The sequence below is a fragment of the Sciurus vulgaris genome (assembly GCF_902686455.1).
Source record: "Sciurus vulgaris genome assembly, chromosome: 5".
In the NCBI taxonomy this organism is placed as follows: Eukaryota; Metazoa; Chordata; class Mammalia; order Rodentia; family Sciuridae; genus Sciurus; species Sciurus vulgaris.
Genome location: NC_136465.1, coordinates 119,135,914 through 119,155,814, shown reverse-complemented (window position 1 = coordinate 119,155,814; position 19,901 = coordinate 119,135,914). Strand labels below are relative to the sequence as shown.

The window sequence follows — 19,901 nt, the reverse complement described above, 5'->3', positions numbered from 1 at the left end:
TTCCTTGCTGTGGCTTCCCTCCCACTCCCCAGTCCACTCCCTGCCCCTACAAGGAATAGTGCTGGGAGGGGGAGAGCATTGTTCAGAACCTCCGAATTGCACAACAGCCTTCTTCAGAGAATGTTGCAAAATGACCACGATCCCTCTGGTAGGGAAGTGGGGCCAGGGTGGAGATAGGCAGCAGGAGTATTGCAAGAGGCCTCCTGACCCTCCTGCAGGCTCATAATAACTTGATGGAGGAACAGAGTGGACAGAGCCACAGCCCAATACTATCTTGCTGCAATAGCCAGGAATGTTCAATGGATCCAGATCCAGACTGACAATGCCCATAGACACAGAGCTTGCCTATCAATTTCATGGGCGATTTCAATACTTTTGCTCTGAAAGTCTTGGAACTGGGACTTTGGTGGTAACTATACCCCTTGGAGGAACAGACTGGGGTGGCAGTCTTACCTTTGCCATTTGCGCCTGTATACCACTGGCTTTCAGAGCTGTTACAGCCTTCTGTGCTGCTGAAGGACTGTCGAAATCCACAAAGCCATAGCCTGGAACAGGGAAACAGCATCACGGGAAGGTGGGAGGTGTAAGGGAGGTAGGAGGCCCAGGCTTTTCAGGAGACAGAGGAAGAGTTAGGATCCATGTAAGGGAAGTAGAAGGGAGAAAGAGAAATTAAGAGGTTTCAGGTTGTTGTCCATGTGCTTCTTATGCCCTGAGGTTGGGTCTACTTTGTGGTTAAGGAGGCCAAAGGAAATGAGGTCTTTGTGGTGCCCCTGCCCTCCCCTTTAAAAATCTGAGGTTTTAGGAACTAGGCTTTCTAATAACCCACAGCACCCTGCACACTTCTAAAAAACACAAAAACAATAAAACCCTGCACTCTTTCCTAGATACACCCCAGAAATGCTAGGCATGTGGGGAATATAGCCTTCCCTGGGAAAACAGCCATCTGCTGGAAGAAGCCCTTCCCTCTCCCAACCTGCAGCCCTTTCTCCTTATTCCATTCTTCAGCTCCACTCAGAACTACTAAAAACCTCAATAAAACTACTCATTCTTGAAAAATAACACCTACTGAGTCAACCTTCCACCTCCATCAAAAGGCATTTACATTGCTTTAGTAAGTAAAAAGAAAAACAAAACTTCCCTACCCACCTCCAGCACCCCATCCAGGGAAGCATGAGGTCAAAGTGGACCCAAGGGACTCTAGGAACTCTGCGAAGCATTCTGACCTTGGCTCTTCAAACAGCTCTAGTTATCTGGCCACCTATTAATCTAAATATCTACTTTTGAGCCTGAAAAACCTCACACTTTTCCTGGGCACTGGGTACTTAGGCTCTCTCAGCTGCAAAGGCCATTCCTTGCCTCTCTCTCTCTCTCTCAGGCAAGGGATGGCCTAACTCACCACTACTCTCTATCCCCAAGGACAACTATTCTCTTACCTTTGCATTTGTTTGTGGTCTTGTCCAGTATGGCCTTAGTGGAGACAATCTTGCCATATCTAAGGGAAAAGAAAATGCAAAGTGATAGCCGGGCACAGTGGCATATGCCATAATCCTAGCAACTCAGAAGGCTGAGGCAGGAGGATCACAGGTTCAAAGCCAGCCTCAGCAATTTAGCAAGGCCCTGAGCAACTTTGTGAGAACCTGTCTCAAAATAAAAAAATGTGGGGATGTGGCTCAGTGGCTAAGCACCTCTGGGTTCAATTCCTAGTACTAAAAAAAAAAAGAAAGAAAGAAAATGCAAAGGGATAATCTGGGGACAGGGACTCACAACAGGACAGACATTAAGACAGCTGGATGAATCCATGCTTTTTCTGTGCTCCCAGTAGGACAACTTTTCCTATTTATTTTAATAAAAACAATAAAGAAATGCCACCATCAATAGAAATCTATCACCCTAAAGATGCCTACCAGAAATGAAGTGACTATAGTCCTTATAATACCAATATATTTCTCTCTTCTTCCTCAACTAAAACTCAAATACTAGTTGGACAGAAATGACTGTCTTGGGAAAGATGCTTGGCAATACCCACATAGCAGAGTAAGGGCAAGGCTCTGACTGGAATTCCTTGAGGACCAAAACTAACCCTTCACATTATTTGTCTCCTTTTGGACAAACTATAGACATTTCTTTTCTCTGACACTCATTCCCCTCCCTTTACTGACCCCTAATTGAAGGCCAACCTGAGCCAAACCATTTTGGTTCAAATCCTGGTTCTGCCACTTTCTAGCTATGTGTGATCTTGGACAAGTTATCAAACCTTTCTGAAAAGGCTCAGCTTCATCATCTATAAAGGGAAATATAGTGTTGGGAATATAAAATGAATCAATGACTATAAAGCACTAATGTCTACCACATGGAAAGCACTTAAAAAATCTTAAGTACTATTACTATTGTTGTAATATTCAAGAGACATCAAGTTTAACCTATCACAAATGGCTCTCTCCTGTCTTACCACATCCTAAGACTTCCTTTTTTCCTTGTCAAGATTTGAGTGTACCCATCAATATGTACCACTATAATGCACCAATAAAAAATGTAAAAAGAGAAAAAAAAAAAAGAGAGAGAGAGAGATTTGAGTGTATTAGGGAAGGGAGTAGGAACAAGACCAGGTGTAATAGCAGTACAAAGAAAGTCATGTGAAGATGGGCATAATGGCAAATGCCTGTAATCCCAGTGACTCAGGAAGCTGAGGCAGGAGGATCACAGGTTCAAGGCCAGACTGGACACCTTAGCGAGACCTTGCCTCAAAATTAAAATAAGAAGGGCTGGGAATGAAGCTCGTGGTAGCAGTCTCTGGTTCCAATCTCCAGTATTACACCCACAAACACACACAAAAAAAAGTCATCTAAAACTTGGAGATAAGGCAAAAGGAAGACTGCATATCCTTTTAATGTTATTTGAAAACACTGTCCAAAAGGCTCATTCAAAGAGAATTTCATTATCTAGCAGAATATTTCTTTGACTAATTATTTACTTCTGATTAGGGTCCAGACCTAGTGGAAATACACATTAACTTTTAGATTTCTGTCTACTACAAATGCAAATTGCTTCTGTCCAGTAGAAAAGATAATCTAGACAGGAGGTGTAGCATAGTGGTAGAGTATTTGTCTAGCATGTGCAAGGCCCTGGGTTTGGATCCCCACCATGATGACAGAAAGAGAGAAAGAAAAGATAATCTCAAAGGTTCCTGGTTTTACTATCTGGTAGGACAGGAACCAGTTCTGTATCTAACTGACAAATTCTATTCCGCCATTCTTTCTTTAGTGCCAATAAATCGTTCTTCAAATGATCATTTTCTTTTTTATTGTTTGTATGCTTTGTCATACTGGGGACTGAACCCAGGGGTGCCTTACCACTGAGCTGCATCCCCAGACTTTTTAAATTTTATTTTGAGAAAAGGTCTCATAAAGTTGCCCAAGTCTAGCCTCAAACTTGGGATCTCCTGTCTCAGCCTCCTGAATGGCTAGGATTACAGGCGGGCGCCACTGCACCTGACTCAAATGTTCTTTAAACCCATTTTTTACTCTTGCTGGTTCCCTCATTAATGAGTTAAGTAAATCTTTGACATATGTTATATATATGTATAAGAGTCATGTTATTCAACTTTCTGAAAATTCTTCTTTGGCAGCAGAGTCACATGAAGCTCCCAAAACTTGAGTGCTAACAGGTTCACAGATCAGGAATTGTATGAGAGGTGTTCTGCTAGAAAAAAATGACCTCTACCTTCTACTCCAAGGAGGTGAAAATATTAAAGGCTTAGAACAAAAATCACTAACAAAGTCAGAAGTACAAGAGCTAACTGGAAACAGTTGGCAGGCACTGAATTTGAGACGGATACCCAAACGAGTATTACTTTCCATCTCTCTTCTTATCCCTGAAGAACATATCCGATTGATTTTTTTGTTTTCACTCCTTGGTGGCCTCTCACTGACTTTTTTCGTGGAACTTCTGTGACCCAAAGGGTCAGATAGAATAAGCCAAAAATGCCCTGGAGGCTGGGAAAATGCATAAAATGAGGGGTGGGCATGGATGTAGCCACCCTAGCTCTTCAGGCCACATTCTTGGATTCTTTCCCTAATTCAAGCAAGAGGAGAGACTCTTGAGAAGTCTGACTCTAGGCCAGAGGACACCCGCTGCTATCCCTATCAAGGCCCCAGGGTGGAGTTTGCTGTGGTCTAGCAGCCTGAGACTCTGAGCTCAGAATTTCCACTGCAGCTGGCAACAGCTGGGTCACTGCTGCTTCCTCCTCAGAAGGAGCCCCTCCAAGAGAACCAGAAGCTCCAGTCCCAGACCACGCCTCTCCTTCCGGCACACCAGAGTTTAGGACCCAGCAACATTTATTTCCTCCACAACCCAGGAAGAGACCACTGGGACAAAGGCAGGAAGTCCTTCTGCGCATGAGAAACACCCTTCCTAAAAAGGCTGGACTCTGCTCTCCCACCCGCCAGAACACCACCTGCCCTTCTCAGTCTCCCTCCTCCTCCTCCTTCTCCTGGGCTCTTCACTTCCATCCTACATGCCGACCCTGACTTTTCATCCCTTCAGACATTGTTCAGATCAAAGTCTGAAAGTATAAAAAAATCAAATTGAGTTTCTTCTCTGTCTTGTGCTGTGAAAGGGTTTTTTGTAGCACATTATATTTAGTACAAGAAATAAAGAATGGAGAAAAAAGGACGTAGATTGATAATAATATTCTTTCCTCATAACCAACACTTTTGTCCATTCCCACCTCCCCACAAAAAGTACTAGTCCTAGACTAAGTCCTCTACGTCCCACTTACATACTTTTCTATCAAGGTAAACTGACATAAGGGAAGGGCCAGATACACACACACACACACACATATATGCACACATATATAAATACACACACACACATACATACCTAGCCTTTAGAGATGGAATTTGTGTGTGGCCAGGAACTAATAAAAATCCACATGATCTGCCTGGACCCAGTCACAACTTCAGAAGAGAAAGGGATTTATAAAGCACTTAGAATGCCTTGAACAACTACATCTTGGAGAACAAAAGCTATTCTACCTCTCCTCTCCAGGATTTGGAGTAGCTGGAACTTACACAACTCCAATAATTAGTTAAAGCACTTCGGAAAATTATTTAGTAGTCATCTACAAAATCTGCATAGAAGTATATCCTGTGACCCAGCAAAGTTATTCCTAGGGTATATACCCAACATGAAAGCATTATTCACTTGCACCAAAAAATAGGTATAAGTTCACAGCACACTATACTGATAATAGTTACAAACTGGAAACAACTCGAATGTCCGGCAACAGTAGAATAACTAACTAACAGTGGAATAACTAACTATATTCCTTTGACGAAAATATATAAGCAATAAAAATAAAGTTTTGGCCTTGTACAGTGTTACATGACCGTAATCCCAGTTGCTTGGGAGGCTGAGGCAAGAGGATCACAGGTTTGTGGACCAGCCTGGGCAGTTTAGCAAGGCTCTGTCTCAATTTTTTTAAAAAACGAAAGAAAGAAAAGGAAAAAAAGAAAAAAGAGCTGGGGATGTGACTCATGGTAGAGAGCTTGCCCAGCCCGTGCAAGGTCCTGGATTTAATTCCTAGTACCAAAAACAAAAACAACAACAAAAAAAAAAACAGTAAAGTGGAAGCCAAACAGTGATACTTTGCAGGGGTATCATGGAAGGTGGAGTTCTGAAGAGTTGGTACTGTTCTGTCTCTTGAGCTGGGTATAAAGGACTGCTCCAAGTTTGTGTTCCCTTTGTGAAAATTCACCTTACTATATATACTTTTGATTTGTTTACTTTTCTGCTTGCTTGTTATATTTCAATAAGGAGTTATAAAAGATAGACTATGTACACAGTTCTTATTTCTACCTCTTTCCACCATTCATTACCCAAATTCCATTCTTTGACTCTCTCCATCCACTCCCAGACTTCTTCCTCTAATCTTTCCTTCTGACATGGTATCTGAAAAACATGCTTTCCTGCCAAATGAAACTGAGCTGGGTATCTCAGTACTCTTCCGTTTTTTCCAGCATTCCTTACTAGGCAATTCCAAGGTAGTTAACCTATGATTCGAAGGTTCTTCTTAGGTTAGATGAGAGTGACAGGCTCCTTCTCCACCTTCTTTGTTCATTAATATGAAAGTGCATCTAATTCACTAGGAACATCGCCAGCAGCAGAAACTTTTCAAAGTGTATAATAAAATTAGTTAATCCCACTTCCTTCTGTCTTTGCTGCCAGGTTTTGTTGCCTTCTAATCAATATCTATAGAGATGCTGAGCATTTCTATGGTCAAGGTGCAAGGACAGCAAGTTTTCCATTACGCCTATTGGTTCAGAGAAGATATTGGAAACAAAGTTGGATACCAGGCTTCAAAGGCCAGCCCCATCCTGGCTTCCCTCGGAGAAATACATAAACGTTTTATAAACCAGCAACAGGAAAAACTTCTTAAGGGGCAATGCTGAGCCAGGCACAGTGGTGCATCTTATGATCCCAGAGACTTGTAATTGCAGACGGTTTGTAATTTTGAGGCCAGCCTCAACAACTTAGTGAGACCCTGTCTCAAAATAAAGAATAAAAAGGACTGTGGCCATAACTCAGTGGTAAGGAGGAAGCCCAAGTTCAACCCCCAGTACCCCCCCCAAAAAAGAGGGGATCCTGAGACACCATGTGACTACTGGGAAGAACACAATATTACTGCATTTCAGGATGAGGAAATCTGGCAAAAAGCCAGTATCACCAAATTTGTACTGTCCCCTGGAACCTATCCACTTATACCACAACTTACGGCTGACACAGCGTGACGAGGTCCTGGTCAGTAGTGCCTGGCTGCAGTCCTCGGATGTACAGGTTGGTTTTGCTCAGCTGGTCATTCCCACTGCTCCCATTGCTGTTAGGGGTGCTGTTGCTCGGACTGGGTGGTGCCATCTGCTGAGCCAGTGACACATAGGGCTGCAGGGAGATACGAGGAACAAAAGGTCAGAAGGACAGTATGTTGAGATGTTGGAGATGGAGTAAGATCCTGGCTCCCCGGGGGGAAAAAATGATTCTAAACACTAACAGTAATGAACCCAACAGGAAAATGAAAAAATAATTTAAAACTACAGGAATTCCTTTACCATAAAATAAGAAACTATATACTTGTTCTACCTATCTGCCAGGAATAATAATAGGCTAAAAGAAGCCTATTAAAGGTATATGTAATAGTGGGATGCTTTTATCATACAAATGTTGCAGAACATGATTAATGTTGACCTCTTAAGTACATGTGCAATGAGACCACACTAATAACATCTAGGTTCCATTAAAAAAAAGGGGAGAGAAGTGAAGTCCTAGGTAACTTAGCAAGACCTTGTCTTGAAATAAAAAAGTAAAAAAAGGCTGGAGATGTGGCTCACTGCTTAAGCACCCCTGGGTTCAATCCCTGGAACCAAAAAAAAGATGGGGAAATAAACATTTATCAAATCACGAAGGGTATAAGTAAACAGATTATTCACAAAATAAAAAACAAGAACTGCAAAATACCCTCAGGAACTTGAAAATTATTTTAAACTTGGACAGTAAGAGGAAATTAATTATCATATAAGTCAGTAAAATAAGATTTGTGACACTAACAGTGATTTAATCAAAAGTTAGAATTTTTACAAAGTTCAAATGAATGAAAATTATATATATATTATGTTCAAGGAAATTTGGGATTCGGAATGAAACATCTCTAATTTTTCACAAAAGATACCAAGACAGGCAACCAGAACCTGCTACATTCTCTAAGCACTTTTGTTGGAATCGAAATGCCACATTGGCTGAAACATGGGTCCCTTCTGTCATGGTACATTTTATATCCCTATTCTCTAATCAGGCTTTTAGCATTTACATTTATGTTTGATCACTAATACTCTGCCTAAATTTGCATAATTACCTATAACGTAGTGCATTTTTCGATATCACATTCATACTCTTAGTTCTCCTTTGGCTTCAAGTACTTTACAGTACAAACCTATTTGGTATTACTTACCTAGAGTAATTAGCATCCTGGAGATGAATACTAACTTCATCTCCAGATTCCCTCCCTTTTCCAAAGATAGTGGTAAGGATTGGGATAGTAAAGAAAGAAGAAAAAGAGAAACACCAATATCAAAGAAAGGGAGTCCACAATAGAATCTTAATTAATGCGAAGTGTGCCTCTTACATTTCATACCTCTGATTCTTAAAAATCTTTGCTCAGACTAAAATGTGTAGAAATGGGTAGTTCCCATCTTTATCACTATACACAATCACAAATGTGCATCTATTTACACAGTTTACTCTTTAGCTCTTATATTTCAGCAGAGATGAAGAAACCTAATACCATATTCTGAGATGGTTAAAAGACTCATGATCCTACTGTACCTCTTAACACACTCTTTATATTTCCTATCCCTGTCTTCTCTTTGCCAGCACTTATATTCTGATCTCCCACACAGAACACTCTATGCCAGGAGTATGTATTATTCTTCTGTAATGATAGTCACACAGCGTGGTCAATAAGGACAGAGCAGTGTGTAAAGTACATGCATGGTTTTAAGTAACTTAAGTTTGTTTATTTGTTTATTTATTGAGGTGCTGAGGATCAATCCCAGGGTCTCATGCATGTTACGCAAGTGCTCTACCACTGAACTATAAGTAGCTTTAAGACAATAGGACAAAATAGAGCAAATAAATTTTAACATCCTTCTGCCAGTACGAGAAATAGCAGTACTTTAAGAATCACTTTAAGATGGACCAGTGTATCACATACCAGACCTTAAACTCTACTATAGAGCAATAGTAACAAAAACGGCATGGTACTGGCACCAAAATAGGTAGACCAATGGTATAAGAAAGAAGACATGGAGACATACCCACATAAATACAGTAATCTCATACTAGACAAAGGTGCCAAAAACTTACAATGGAGAAAAGATAGCCTCTTCAACAAATGGTGCTGGCAAAACTGGAAATCCATATGCAGTAAAATGAAATTAAACCCCTATCTCTCACTCTGTACAAAACTCAACTCAAAATGGATCAAGGATCTAGGAATTAGACCCTTCACCAAATAGAAGAAAAAGTAGGCTCGAATCTCAATCACATTGGCTTAGGACCAAACTACCTTAACAAGACCCCCATAGCGCAAGAAATAAAAGTAATCAATAAATGGGATAGATTCAAACTAAAAAGTTTTTTCTCAGCACAGGGAACAATCAGTAGTGTGAAAAGAGAGCCTACAGAGTGGGAGAAAATCTTTTCCACACACACTTCAGACAGAGCACTCATCTTCACAATTTATAAAGAACTTAAAAAACTTTACACCCAAAATACAAAGAACCCAATCAATAAATGGGCTAAGGAAATGGGCAGACACTTCACAGATGATCAACAAATATATGAAAAAGTGCTCATCATCCCTAGTAATTAGAGAAATGCAAATTAAAACCACCCTAAGATTTCATCTAACTCCAATTAGAATGGCTATTATCAAGAACACAAGCAATAATAAGTGTTGGTGTGGATGTGGGGGAAAAGGCACATTCATACATTGCTGGTGGAGTTGCAAATTGGTGCAGCCACTCTGGAAAGCAGTATGGAGATTTCTCAGAAAGCGTGGAATGGACCTACCATTTGACCCAGCTATCCCACTCCTCTGTTTATACACAAAGGACTTAAAATCAGCATACTATAGTGATGCAGCCACATCAATGTTCACAGAAGCTCAATTCACAATAGCAAGATTGTGGAACCGACCTAGATGCCCTTCAATTGACAAATAGATAAAGAAATTGTGGTATATATACACAATGGAATATTACTCAGTCATAAAGAAGAATAAAATTATGGCATTTGCTGGCAAATGGATGAAGTTGGAAAATATTATGCTAAGTGAAATAGGCCAAGCCCAAAAAACAAAAGGTCGAATGTTTTCTCTGATAAGTGCATACCAATATATAACGAAGGGCGGTGGCAGGGGGAAGAGAAGAATGAAGGAACTTTGGATTGTAGAGGAAAATGGGGTGGAAGGGGTTGGAGGACAGAAAGATAGTAGAATGATACAGACAGTATTATCCTACGTGTATGTATGATTACCTGAATGGTGTGAATCTACATTATGTACAACCATAGAAATGAAAAGTTGTACCCTATGAATCAAAATGCAGTCTGTAAAAAAAAAAAAAAAAAAAAAAAAAAAGATGGACAGGTGGTGCATAAATGTAATCCCAGGGACTCTGAGACAGGAGGATTGCAAGTTTAAAGCCAGGCTCAGCAACTTAGCAAGACCCTGTCTCAAAAGAAAACATAAAAAGGGTCAGGGATGTGGTTCAGTGGTAAAATGCCCCTGGGTTCAATTTTCAATACAAAAAAAATATAGATCACTTTGAAATTTCCATTGAATTACTAGATTTGCGATAATCCAAATCTAGTAAACTGTGCCCCTTCTACTCTATTATCGTATGACTGCACCTCACATTTAAAATAGTCAATGCTGGGAGCTGGGGATATAGCTCAGTCAGTAAAGTGCTTGCCCTGCAAGCATAAGGCCGTGGGTTCGATTCTCAGCACCAAAAAAAAAAAAAAAAAAGTCAGTGTTGGGTGTGGTGGAGCATGCCTGTAATCCCAGCAGCTTGGTAGGCTGTAAAACCAGCAGGATATAAAACCAGCCTCAGCAAAAAAGTGAGCCTCTAAGCAACTCAGTGAGATGGTCTCTAAAATAAAATACAAAATGGGGCTGGGAATGTGGCTCAGTAGTCTAGTGCCCGTGAGTTCAATCCCCGGTACACAAAAATATAAAATAAAATACAATCAAGATGATTGTGATGTAAATTTTAATCATGGTTCCTGAGTTCAGAATAAGGAGATCACAGCTGGAAATCATTCAATAAGATATGGGTTGTGGCTCAGTTGTAGAGCATTTCTCTAGCAAGTGTGAGGCCCTGGGTTCAATCCCCAGAACCACAAATAAATAAATTAATTAAAAATAAATGTTCACTGACAACTAATAAAAATATTTAAGAGTTTATTATAAAAAATAAAATGCTCTTTAAAAAAAAAAAAGGCTGGGGATGTAGCTCAGTAGTAAAGTGTCACTGTATTAAGTTTCCAATATCCCCATCCCCCAAAAAAGTTTTAATATGATGGTCTTAGCTCTAATCTAAAAAAATGACTTGGTCAAAAATTTGTTACAAGGCAAGAAAAATTCATAGCAAATAGGATATAGTTCAGAAAGGGAAAAATTTATCTCTTGCTATTCCCCAGCACCTTCCAAAATTGCTTGCATAGGTCTGACATCAAAGAAAAATGGTAGGAAAAAATTTACTTTGAAGGTCTGATTAAGAGAACTAAATTGGGGGGGGGGGGGAGGTTGAGAAAGTTGCTAAGTAAAGCTTGTCTGACTTCCCAAAAGAAAATATTTGGAGAGAAAGACCATGTAAGCCAATCATGTTTACCTACACATGTAAGAGAGAAAGAGGTAGTACGTGTGACCATCCAGGGCGTGGAGGTGCTCTTACTGGAGGAGGGGAAAATATGATGCAATTATCATTTCTTAAAGGCTATGTTGGATTAATATTCACAAACCCTGTATCCATTCATTTGCCATCAAAATTATCCCCACCCTGGGCCTTTAACTTTATTATCAACCACCAGAGCAGGAGAAAATCCTCTCCACATTTGGTAGCTAGTTTCTATAAGTGCTTAGCATGTAGTAGGTATAGGTGTTTGTTCAAATGAGTGAAATAAGCTTAGAAAATTTGCTAATTACATATTAATAAGTCTGTAAGGGGCTGGGGATGTAGCTCAGTTGGTAGAGTGCATGCCTCACAAGCACAAGGCCCTGGGTTCAATTTCCAGCACGGAAAAAAAAAAAAAAAAAAGTCCCTAAAAATGTCTCACAGATACACAATCCAGTGACTTGACATCAGGCTTTCCACCACAACCTGGACAAGGAGGCGCCACAGACATTTCTTGAAGCCAGTAGCCTCTAGGGCATATGATATGAAGATAGATCTTTGCATGAGTTTCAAGTTATAATATCTCCTAATATGAGAAAGTCCACTTTCTCAGAAGTTACAGACCTCTTAATAATTAATTGCTCATGAGATTCTTTGCACTATTTCAGTCATTCAATAAATATTTGAATTGCAATTACATGTAAGAACTTTTTGCTGTGAGGACTCACAGATGAATAAGAGTATGGGTGAAAGATTTCACAATAAATTTAAATACACTCCAACAAAGAATCATTAAGGAGGGTTTACAATCTAGAAAATAAGTAGAATGAGCCAGGCATGGTGGTACATGCCTGTATTCCCAGCAGCTTGGGAGGCTGAGAGAAGAGAATTAAAAGTTTGAGGCCAGCCTCAGTAATTTAGTGGGGCCAGAGATGTATCTCAGTGGTAAAGCAACCCTGGGTTAAATCCTCAGTACCAAAAAGGGAGGGAGGGAGGGAGGGAGGGAGGGAGGGAGGGAGGGAAGGAAGGAAGGAAGGAAGGAAGGAAGGAAGGAAGGAAGGAAGGAAGGAAGGAAGGAAGGAAGGGACTAACAGAATGAAATATATGTGTTATGGGGACCCAAGAAAAATGGTATAAGAGCATGAAAGAGAGACCAGGTGTGGTGGCACACACCTGTAATCCCAGAAATTTGGGAGACTGAGAGAAGAGAACTGCAAGTTTGAGGCTAGCTTGAGCAACTTAGCAAGACTCTGTCTCAAATACAAAATTTTAAAAAGGGCTGGGGATATAGCCCAGTGGTAGAGTGGCCCTGGGTTCAATCCATAGTACCACAATCAATTAATCGATCAATATTTTTAAAGGAGCATGGAAGAAGAAACAACTAATTTCTGAGAGAAAAGTTTCTCAAAGACAATGTTTGGGTTGTACCTTGAAAGGATGGGCAAGACAGTAAACTTTTTTTTTTTTTTTTAAATACTGGGTATTGAACCCAGGGCTGCTCTACCATTGAGCTACATTTCCAGCCCCTTTTATTATTATTTTTTTATTTTGAAATGGACTTGACTAAATTTTGCTAAACTGCACAGGCTGGCCTTAAATTTGTAATTCTCTTGCCTCAGACTTCCAAGACACAGGAATTATAGGCCTATGCTATCCTGCCCAATACAACTGTAAGCTTTTAATGGACAGCCATCAGGGGAATGCAAAACAAAATTCCAAGAGATTATCACTTCAGATTCCTAGGATGGCTATAATAAAAAAGACAGATAATAACAAGTGCTGGTGAGGACCTGAAAAAATTGGAGCACTCATACACTGCTGATGGGACTATAAAATAAGCAGTCACTTTTTTGGGGAGGAGGGGAGTACTGGGGATTGAACTCAGGGGTACTCGACCACTAAGCCACATCCCCAGCCCTATTTTGTATTTTATTTAGAGACACGGTCTCACTGTTGCTTAGCACCCTGCTTTTTTGCTGAGGCTGGCTTTGAACTCATGATCCTCCTGCCTGACTCCTAAGCCTCTAAGGGATTACAGGTGTGTGTCACCATGCCCGGTCAGCCTTTCTAACACTTTAACAAGGGCCATAAGTCCTATCACAAATATGACTTCATTTATCTTCCCAACAACTCCATAAGGTGGAACAGGAGATGTGCTATTCCCCTTTTAAATTTTGGAAACTGAAGCTCAGACTTATTTCAATACTCCTTCCATTGTATAACTCTGCTTTTTGTTAAGCAGAACTAAGTGAAAGAAATTCTAAACACTGGCAATACCCAAACCAGGGCAAACAACTAAGTAAACGCATACAGCAGCCCTTTACATGACCCTACATCCTTTGTTTCTCTTCTTTCTGGAAAAAGAACAGTTCTAAGTTCCTGGAAATAGGTAATGTCTACTCAGGGTAGAACATTTAGAACAAAGGCATCTGAATTGTGAATCAGATGGGAAATTAGAGGAAAATCTCTTACGTAAGAATGATGCTGGGCTAAGGGAAAAGGTCAGTGGCAGAATGTGTGTTTGTGTGCACAAGACCCTGGGTTTGATCCCCAACACCACAAAATAAACAAACAAACTAACTAACTAATGTTTACATAGACCCTAGAGCAACAGTCCCCGAATGACATATTGAGGCAACCGTGTGGTGGGCATAGCCCTTTCAGGAACCATGTTTTAGATAGAACAATCCCATGCATGCAACCATGCCCCAGGAATAACAAATAATGTAATCAGTTAACGGGTATATGTCAGTATGGCAATACTTCATATATACCAGGAAATGAATACATTCACCAAAAAGTTTAATAACATCTTTAAAACAGAAAAAGGATCTTTGGTCTTCGAAGGTTAAACAGATTAAATCTGATCACAATAGCTGGCTGCTTTGGGAGAATATGGCTGGGACACTCCCCACTGAGTGTTAGGATATACTACCTAACCCTCCATTGTTAAGCCTGGCTGGTAGACCGCGTGCGTTCAGAGGATATACCACCTGGGAAGGAAAGGCAAAGGCATGGTGGCACAGGCCTGTTAACCCCAGGTAGCAGGGAGGCCCAGGCAAAAGATCACAAGTTGAAAGTTGGCCTCAGCAACTTGATGAAAGCCTGTTTCAAAATAAAAAGTAAAACAGGGCTGGGGTGGTGGTGCATGTCTGTTATCCCAGTGACTCAGGAGGCTGAGGCATGAGGACTGCAAAATTCAAGGTAAGCCTCAGTGTCTTAGTGAGGCCCCAAGCAACTTAGCGAGACCCTGTCTCAATATAAAAAATAAAAAGGGCTACTAGGGATGTAGCTCAGTGGTAAAGCATTCCTGGGTTCAATTTCCAGAACCCACCACCGCCACCACACATAAATTATTTTCTAAATCTGTTAAGACATTTGTTTAAACTATGATAGAATAGTAAGACACTTGAGTCTACACAGCCTAATTCCTGGACCTATACTCTTCTAATAAATTCCTAACATATTTTAAATCTCAAAAAAATAGCAATCTGAAGCCATGCAAGGTGGCACACACCTGTAATCCCAGCAACAGAGGAGGCTGAGGCTGACAGATTGCAAGTTCAAGACCAGTCAACAATTTAGTGAGACCCTCAGAATCTTAGCAAGAAACAAATAAACAAACAAAAAAGAACAATGTGAACAGAACTCATCCTTGGGAGAGTGCTAACCTAGTTTATTGAACTTATTACCTTTCCTTTTATTTTTAAGATATTTAAAAACTTTATTCTGATGCTAAACAAAAAGGAATGGGAGTGAGGAGTGACAGTAGAAAACAAGATTTTACCACTCACCACTGAATATATGGCTTTTTTTTTTCTTTGTTTTTTGAGGTAGGTTCTCACTGTGCACTAGGCTGGTCTCAAACTCAGGTTCAAGTGATGGCCCTGCCTCAGTCTCCCATGTCTGGGAATAAAGGTACATACCACTGCACCTGGCTTATGTAGCAGTCTTATATTTGAAACTCAAGAAGGAAACAACTGCTCCTAAACAGCTAACATGCAAGTCTAAAAAATGAAGGTACTCTTTTAACTGGCAGATTCACTCCAAGGCCCATCCATTTCCTTCAGCATTCCAAAGAGGAAGCACGTGTTGGGCTTAGTTACCTAATGAAGTGGCATACACGCTGCTCCACTGATGTCATAGCACAGTTGCCTGTAAAATCAGACTTCCAACACCAGGACCCAGCTTCATCTTCCCACAAGTCATCATCTGCATCTGGGACAGCAGTTTTCTGAGCAACCTCTAAATCACGCTCATATTTTGCTGTCAAAGCTAGAACCTTGACAATCTCTGGCGGCACAAAAGCAAGCATGACACAACCTCCAAACCAGGGTCTCCAGTGAGCTTTTTAGGGAGGCAGAGGGAGGTGTTTTCAAAATTCTAGTTACTTGTGGCAGAAAGGTTAGAGTATTAAAGATTCTTTGGGTGGAAGACAATAGATTTTGCCTTTACTTCCCTGTTCTTATGTCTACTTTGTTGCCACACAACATAATGGGGAAGTTTTCAATACTTTCTATGTAAGTCAGGCACACTCTCGTGAGCAACTCTATCAGGTTACATCAAACATTCTTATGGCACTTTGGGCTTCAATATAATAGCCATCTCTCAGTCCACCGATTTCTCCTGGACAGCTGTATCCCATACATGGAACTGAACAGTTCCTCTCCTGGTGTAGAACCTAAGGGATGGACCCAACACCCAAGGTGGCTCCAAACTTCTCAAATTCACTGGCCAAATGATATTTCATGAATGTAGTTTTCCAATCAATACAAATTAGAAATGAACTTGTTTGGGATTCTCCTTGGGCATTCATTCAGATGTATCTTCCAGAAGCATCTCCATGACTACTAAAACTTGTTTTTTGGTTCTGGGGATTGAATCTAGGGGCACGTTACCACTTGGCTACATCCCCAATCCTTTTTTCTTATTTGAGGCAGGGTCTCACTAAGTTGCTTAGGGTCTCACTAAGTTGCTGATGCTGGTGTTGACCTTGCAATCCTCCTGCCTCAGCCTCCTAAACTGCTGGAATTACAGGCAGGCACCACCACACCTAGCAAAACTCATTAATTTAACTAAGTTTAAGAATGGGGCAGGGCTGGGGTTGTGGCTCAGCGGTAGAGCACTCAACTAGCATGTGTGAGGCACTGGGTTCGATTCTCAGCACCACATACAAATAAAATGAATAAAATAAAGGTCTATCAATATCTAAAAAAATTTTATAAAACAAAAAAAAGAATGAGGCAGAGGTTGGAAGTTAAGACTGGCTGCCAAAGTGAGACCTGAATACTAGTTAATTTTACAAACAAAGGGATAAGACCTCCAGAAAAGAAGAAAATTCTATCCAGTTCCTAGACAACGATATGGAAAATTATGTAAGAAACCTCACAGGGGTACAGTGTCCATAATGACATAAAGATATACTATTTATATAACAGCTGTAATATACTAGACTACAAAAAGTACAGAAAAAAGGAAATTTTTATTCTCTTAGGATAATATATTAAGATTAAATAGCTGTTTTTCTTTTTCCTTGTTACAAAATAACTTTGACAAGACTTATAAAGCAGAATCTCAGGTACCTACTTACCTATAAAGGTATCCTTTGAATGAGAAATTGGAAGAAAACTAGACTGGAATAAGACTCATGGCTTAGATAAAACCCTCTGCAACCCCTCACTTCCCTTTCCTCTAGTTGTCTTCCTTTCCCATACGCCTTTGCTTTCTTCCTTCATTTTTTCCCTTCTTCTCTACCTTTGCTAAGGCTTACTCCTGAATAGCTATATTCAGTGGTACCCTTTAAGTAATAACTAGCCTGTTGGTGGAATTAAGGTTGTTTATACTATATTTAACAAAGGGGGACAGGATGCAGCTGGCATGCACAAGGCTCTGGGTTCAATCCCCAGCATGCAGAGGGACAGGATTCACACAAGAGACAATGACAGGGGCTGGAGTTGTGGCTCAGTGGTAGAGTGCTTGCCTAGCATGTGTGAGGCACTGGGTTCGATTCTTAGCACCACATATAAATAAAAGAATAAAATAAAGATCTAGCAACAACTAAAAAAAATAAATAAAAAAGAGACAATGACATCCTAGAACTAAAAAGATGTCAGTGAAGATGGAGAGCAGTACAAAGATTTAAGACTTGATCATGGTTAGAATCAGTAGGACTTGCTTATAGATTGGATGTACCAGGAAAGGATAGTGTTTGGTTTGAGTAACTGCATGAATGGTGGTTGTATCATTCACTGATGTCATAAAGATGAGGGAAGAGCCAGTATGAGGATTACAAAATAAACGCTATGTTTTGGAAATGTTAAATTTGAGTAACCTGAGATTTCCAGGAGAAAATGTCAAGTAGTCATCTGGATACATAGAAGTGAGAGCTAGTCTAGCAATTACAATGTGTAAATCTGTTAGCAGAGTAATAAGTAAAATCTAGGAGGAAAGTAAATATAGAGAGAAGGGAAGAGCTCAGCTTCGTAGTGCACACCAGTAATCACAGTGACTCAGGAGGCCAATGCAGGAGGACCACAAGTTCAAGGCCTGCCTCAGCAACTTAGCAAGATCCTATCTCAAAAAAAATACAATAAAAAGAGCTAAGGATGTAGCTCAGTGGTAAAGCACCTCTGGGTTCAATCCCCTATATTAAAAAAAAAAAAAAAAAAAAAAAAAAAAAGAGGAGGAGGCGGCAGACTAAAGAACTCTAAATACTCAGAGCTTAAGCAGAGTAACTGATAAGGAAACCAGAAGACAAGGGCCAAAGGGCAACACCCAAGAGGATAGTGTTACCAGGGCCAAGGAAAGGGGCTGTTTCAAAAACAGGCAACAGATAACTCTAACCAATGCCAGCAAGAGGTTTTATAAGATGAAAACTGAAAAAAGTCCACTGGATTGAACAACTTAGAAATACGTATTTTAGTGGAATAGGGGGACAAATGCCAGATTGGAGGGGGATGAAGAATGTGTAGGCAATTCAGAATCCTTAAAGTTTCCCAGATCCTATTTAAATTATTATAAAGTTTTTAAAAATATATAAACCTCCAAAAACAGGAGAACAGATAACAGACACCAACATTTTCAAGGCTAGACATCAGATGAATAAATGATATATGATTTAGAAGAGCAAAAAATCTAAAAGCTAATACAAAAAAGGAGGTGATTCTTTTCTAAAATTCTAAAAAAAAAAAAAAAAAAAAACTCAGAAATTGGAGGCACCACATATATTAACCTAAAAGTCACAAGTATTAACCAGTCAGGTTACCACTACACATTTCTATATCCTCTCCAGAAGAAACTAGTTTATTTTTTGGGAAAGATGAACCAAAGGGACTCTGTATTCACAGTCACCAAGCACAGCTGGTGACTTGGGGATTAAGTAATATCCCCAGTGATTTTTTTAGCCCAATTCCTCCTAGAAGACTGTAGGATTTCTTCCTTTTTTTTTTTTTTTTTTTTTGGTACTGGGGATTGAATCCAGCAGTGCTTAACCACTGAGCTACATCCCCAGTCCTTTATTTTATTTTATTTTTTTACTTTGAGACAAGATCTCACTAAATTGCTTAGGGCCTCACTAAATTGCTGAGACTGGTCTCAAACTTGCGATCCTCCTACCTCAGACTCCAGAGTTGCTGGCATTATAGGTGTAGGCCATCATACCTGGCAAGAACGTAATATTTCTCTCTGGGAAACTAACCAGCCCAACAGAAATGCCCTATAACTGACAAGGTTCAGGGTTTCTCCTGTGCACACAAAGCTTGACTCCTCTACAAGCCTGCTACGGTTAAGATCTTCCTGTTGCCCACAGGGGCTTCCCTCTGGTCTTTGAATGCTTTCCACTTAAACAAGCAGCCCCAAATCATGAAACATAATAAGAAAACCTCTGAAGTCAGAGACCAAAACAAACAAACAAACAAACAAACAAACAGAAAGCCAAAAAAGACACTCAAAAGAAAAAGAAATAATACAGGGAAAGAAACATGATAATAATAACCATAATAAATAATCTCAGGAGATCTAAACAAAAATAATTGCATCTATGAAGTAAAAACAAAATCCAACAAAAATGTACAGAGGGAAGAAAAAAAAAGAGGACTCTTGGAGAAAAAAAACTCTGATAGCAGATATCAAAAATATTCATAGGGCTAAAGTTGTAGCTTAGTAGTAGAGTACTTGCCTAGCATGTGTGAGGTACTGGGTTTGATTCTCAGCACCACGTATAACTAAAAAAAAAACAAAAAAAACAAATGTCCATTGACAACTAAAAAAAAAAAAAAAAAAGATTTAAAAAAAAATATTGATAGCTGGGCACAGTGGTACATGCCTATAATCCCAGCAACTCAAGAAGTTAAAGCAGGAGGATTGTAGGTTTGAGGTCAGCTTCAGCAACTTAGGGAGTCCATCAGTAAAAAAATAAAAGGGGCTTAGGGTATAGCTCAGTGGTAAGATACC

General features: G+C 40.0%; 1 protein-coding gene and 1 long non-coding RNA gene across 5 annotated transcripts in view; one reads left to right on the top strand and one right to left on the bottom strand.

The window, feature by feature from the left end:
- RBMS2 (RNA binding motif single stranded interacting protein 2) overlaps window positions 1–19,901 on the bottom strand; it is a 54,392-nt gene that overhangs the window by 19,886 nt on the left and 14,605 nt on the right. For all 4 annotated transcript variants that reach the window (XR_013764317.1, XM_079143244.1, XM_079143245.1 and 1 more), the window contains exons 2-4: window positions 6,776–6,939; window positions 1,434–1,492; window positions 454–545 (exon numbers count right to left, since the gene is read on the bottom strand). Coding sequence is in view for 3 of the 4 variants with exons in the window: in XM_079143245.1 (XP_078999371.1) it covers window positions 454–545; window positions 1,434–1,492; window positions 6,776–6,939 (315 nt within the window). In the remaining variant the exon portion in view is untranslated. The remainder of the gene's footprint in view (window positions 1–453; window positions 546–1,433; window positions 1,493–6,775; window positions 6,940–19,901) is intronic.
- LOC306660717 lies at window positions 12,565–17,459 on the top strand. The gene is made up of 2 exons (XR_013763723.1): window positions 12,565–16,542; window positions 16,694–17,459. It is a non-coding gene; the product is annotated as an uncharacterized lncRNA (long non-coding RNA).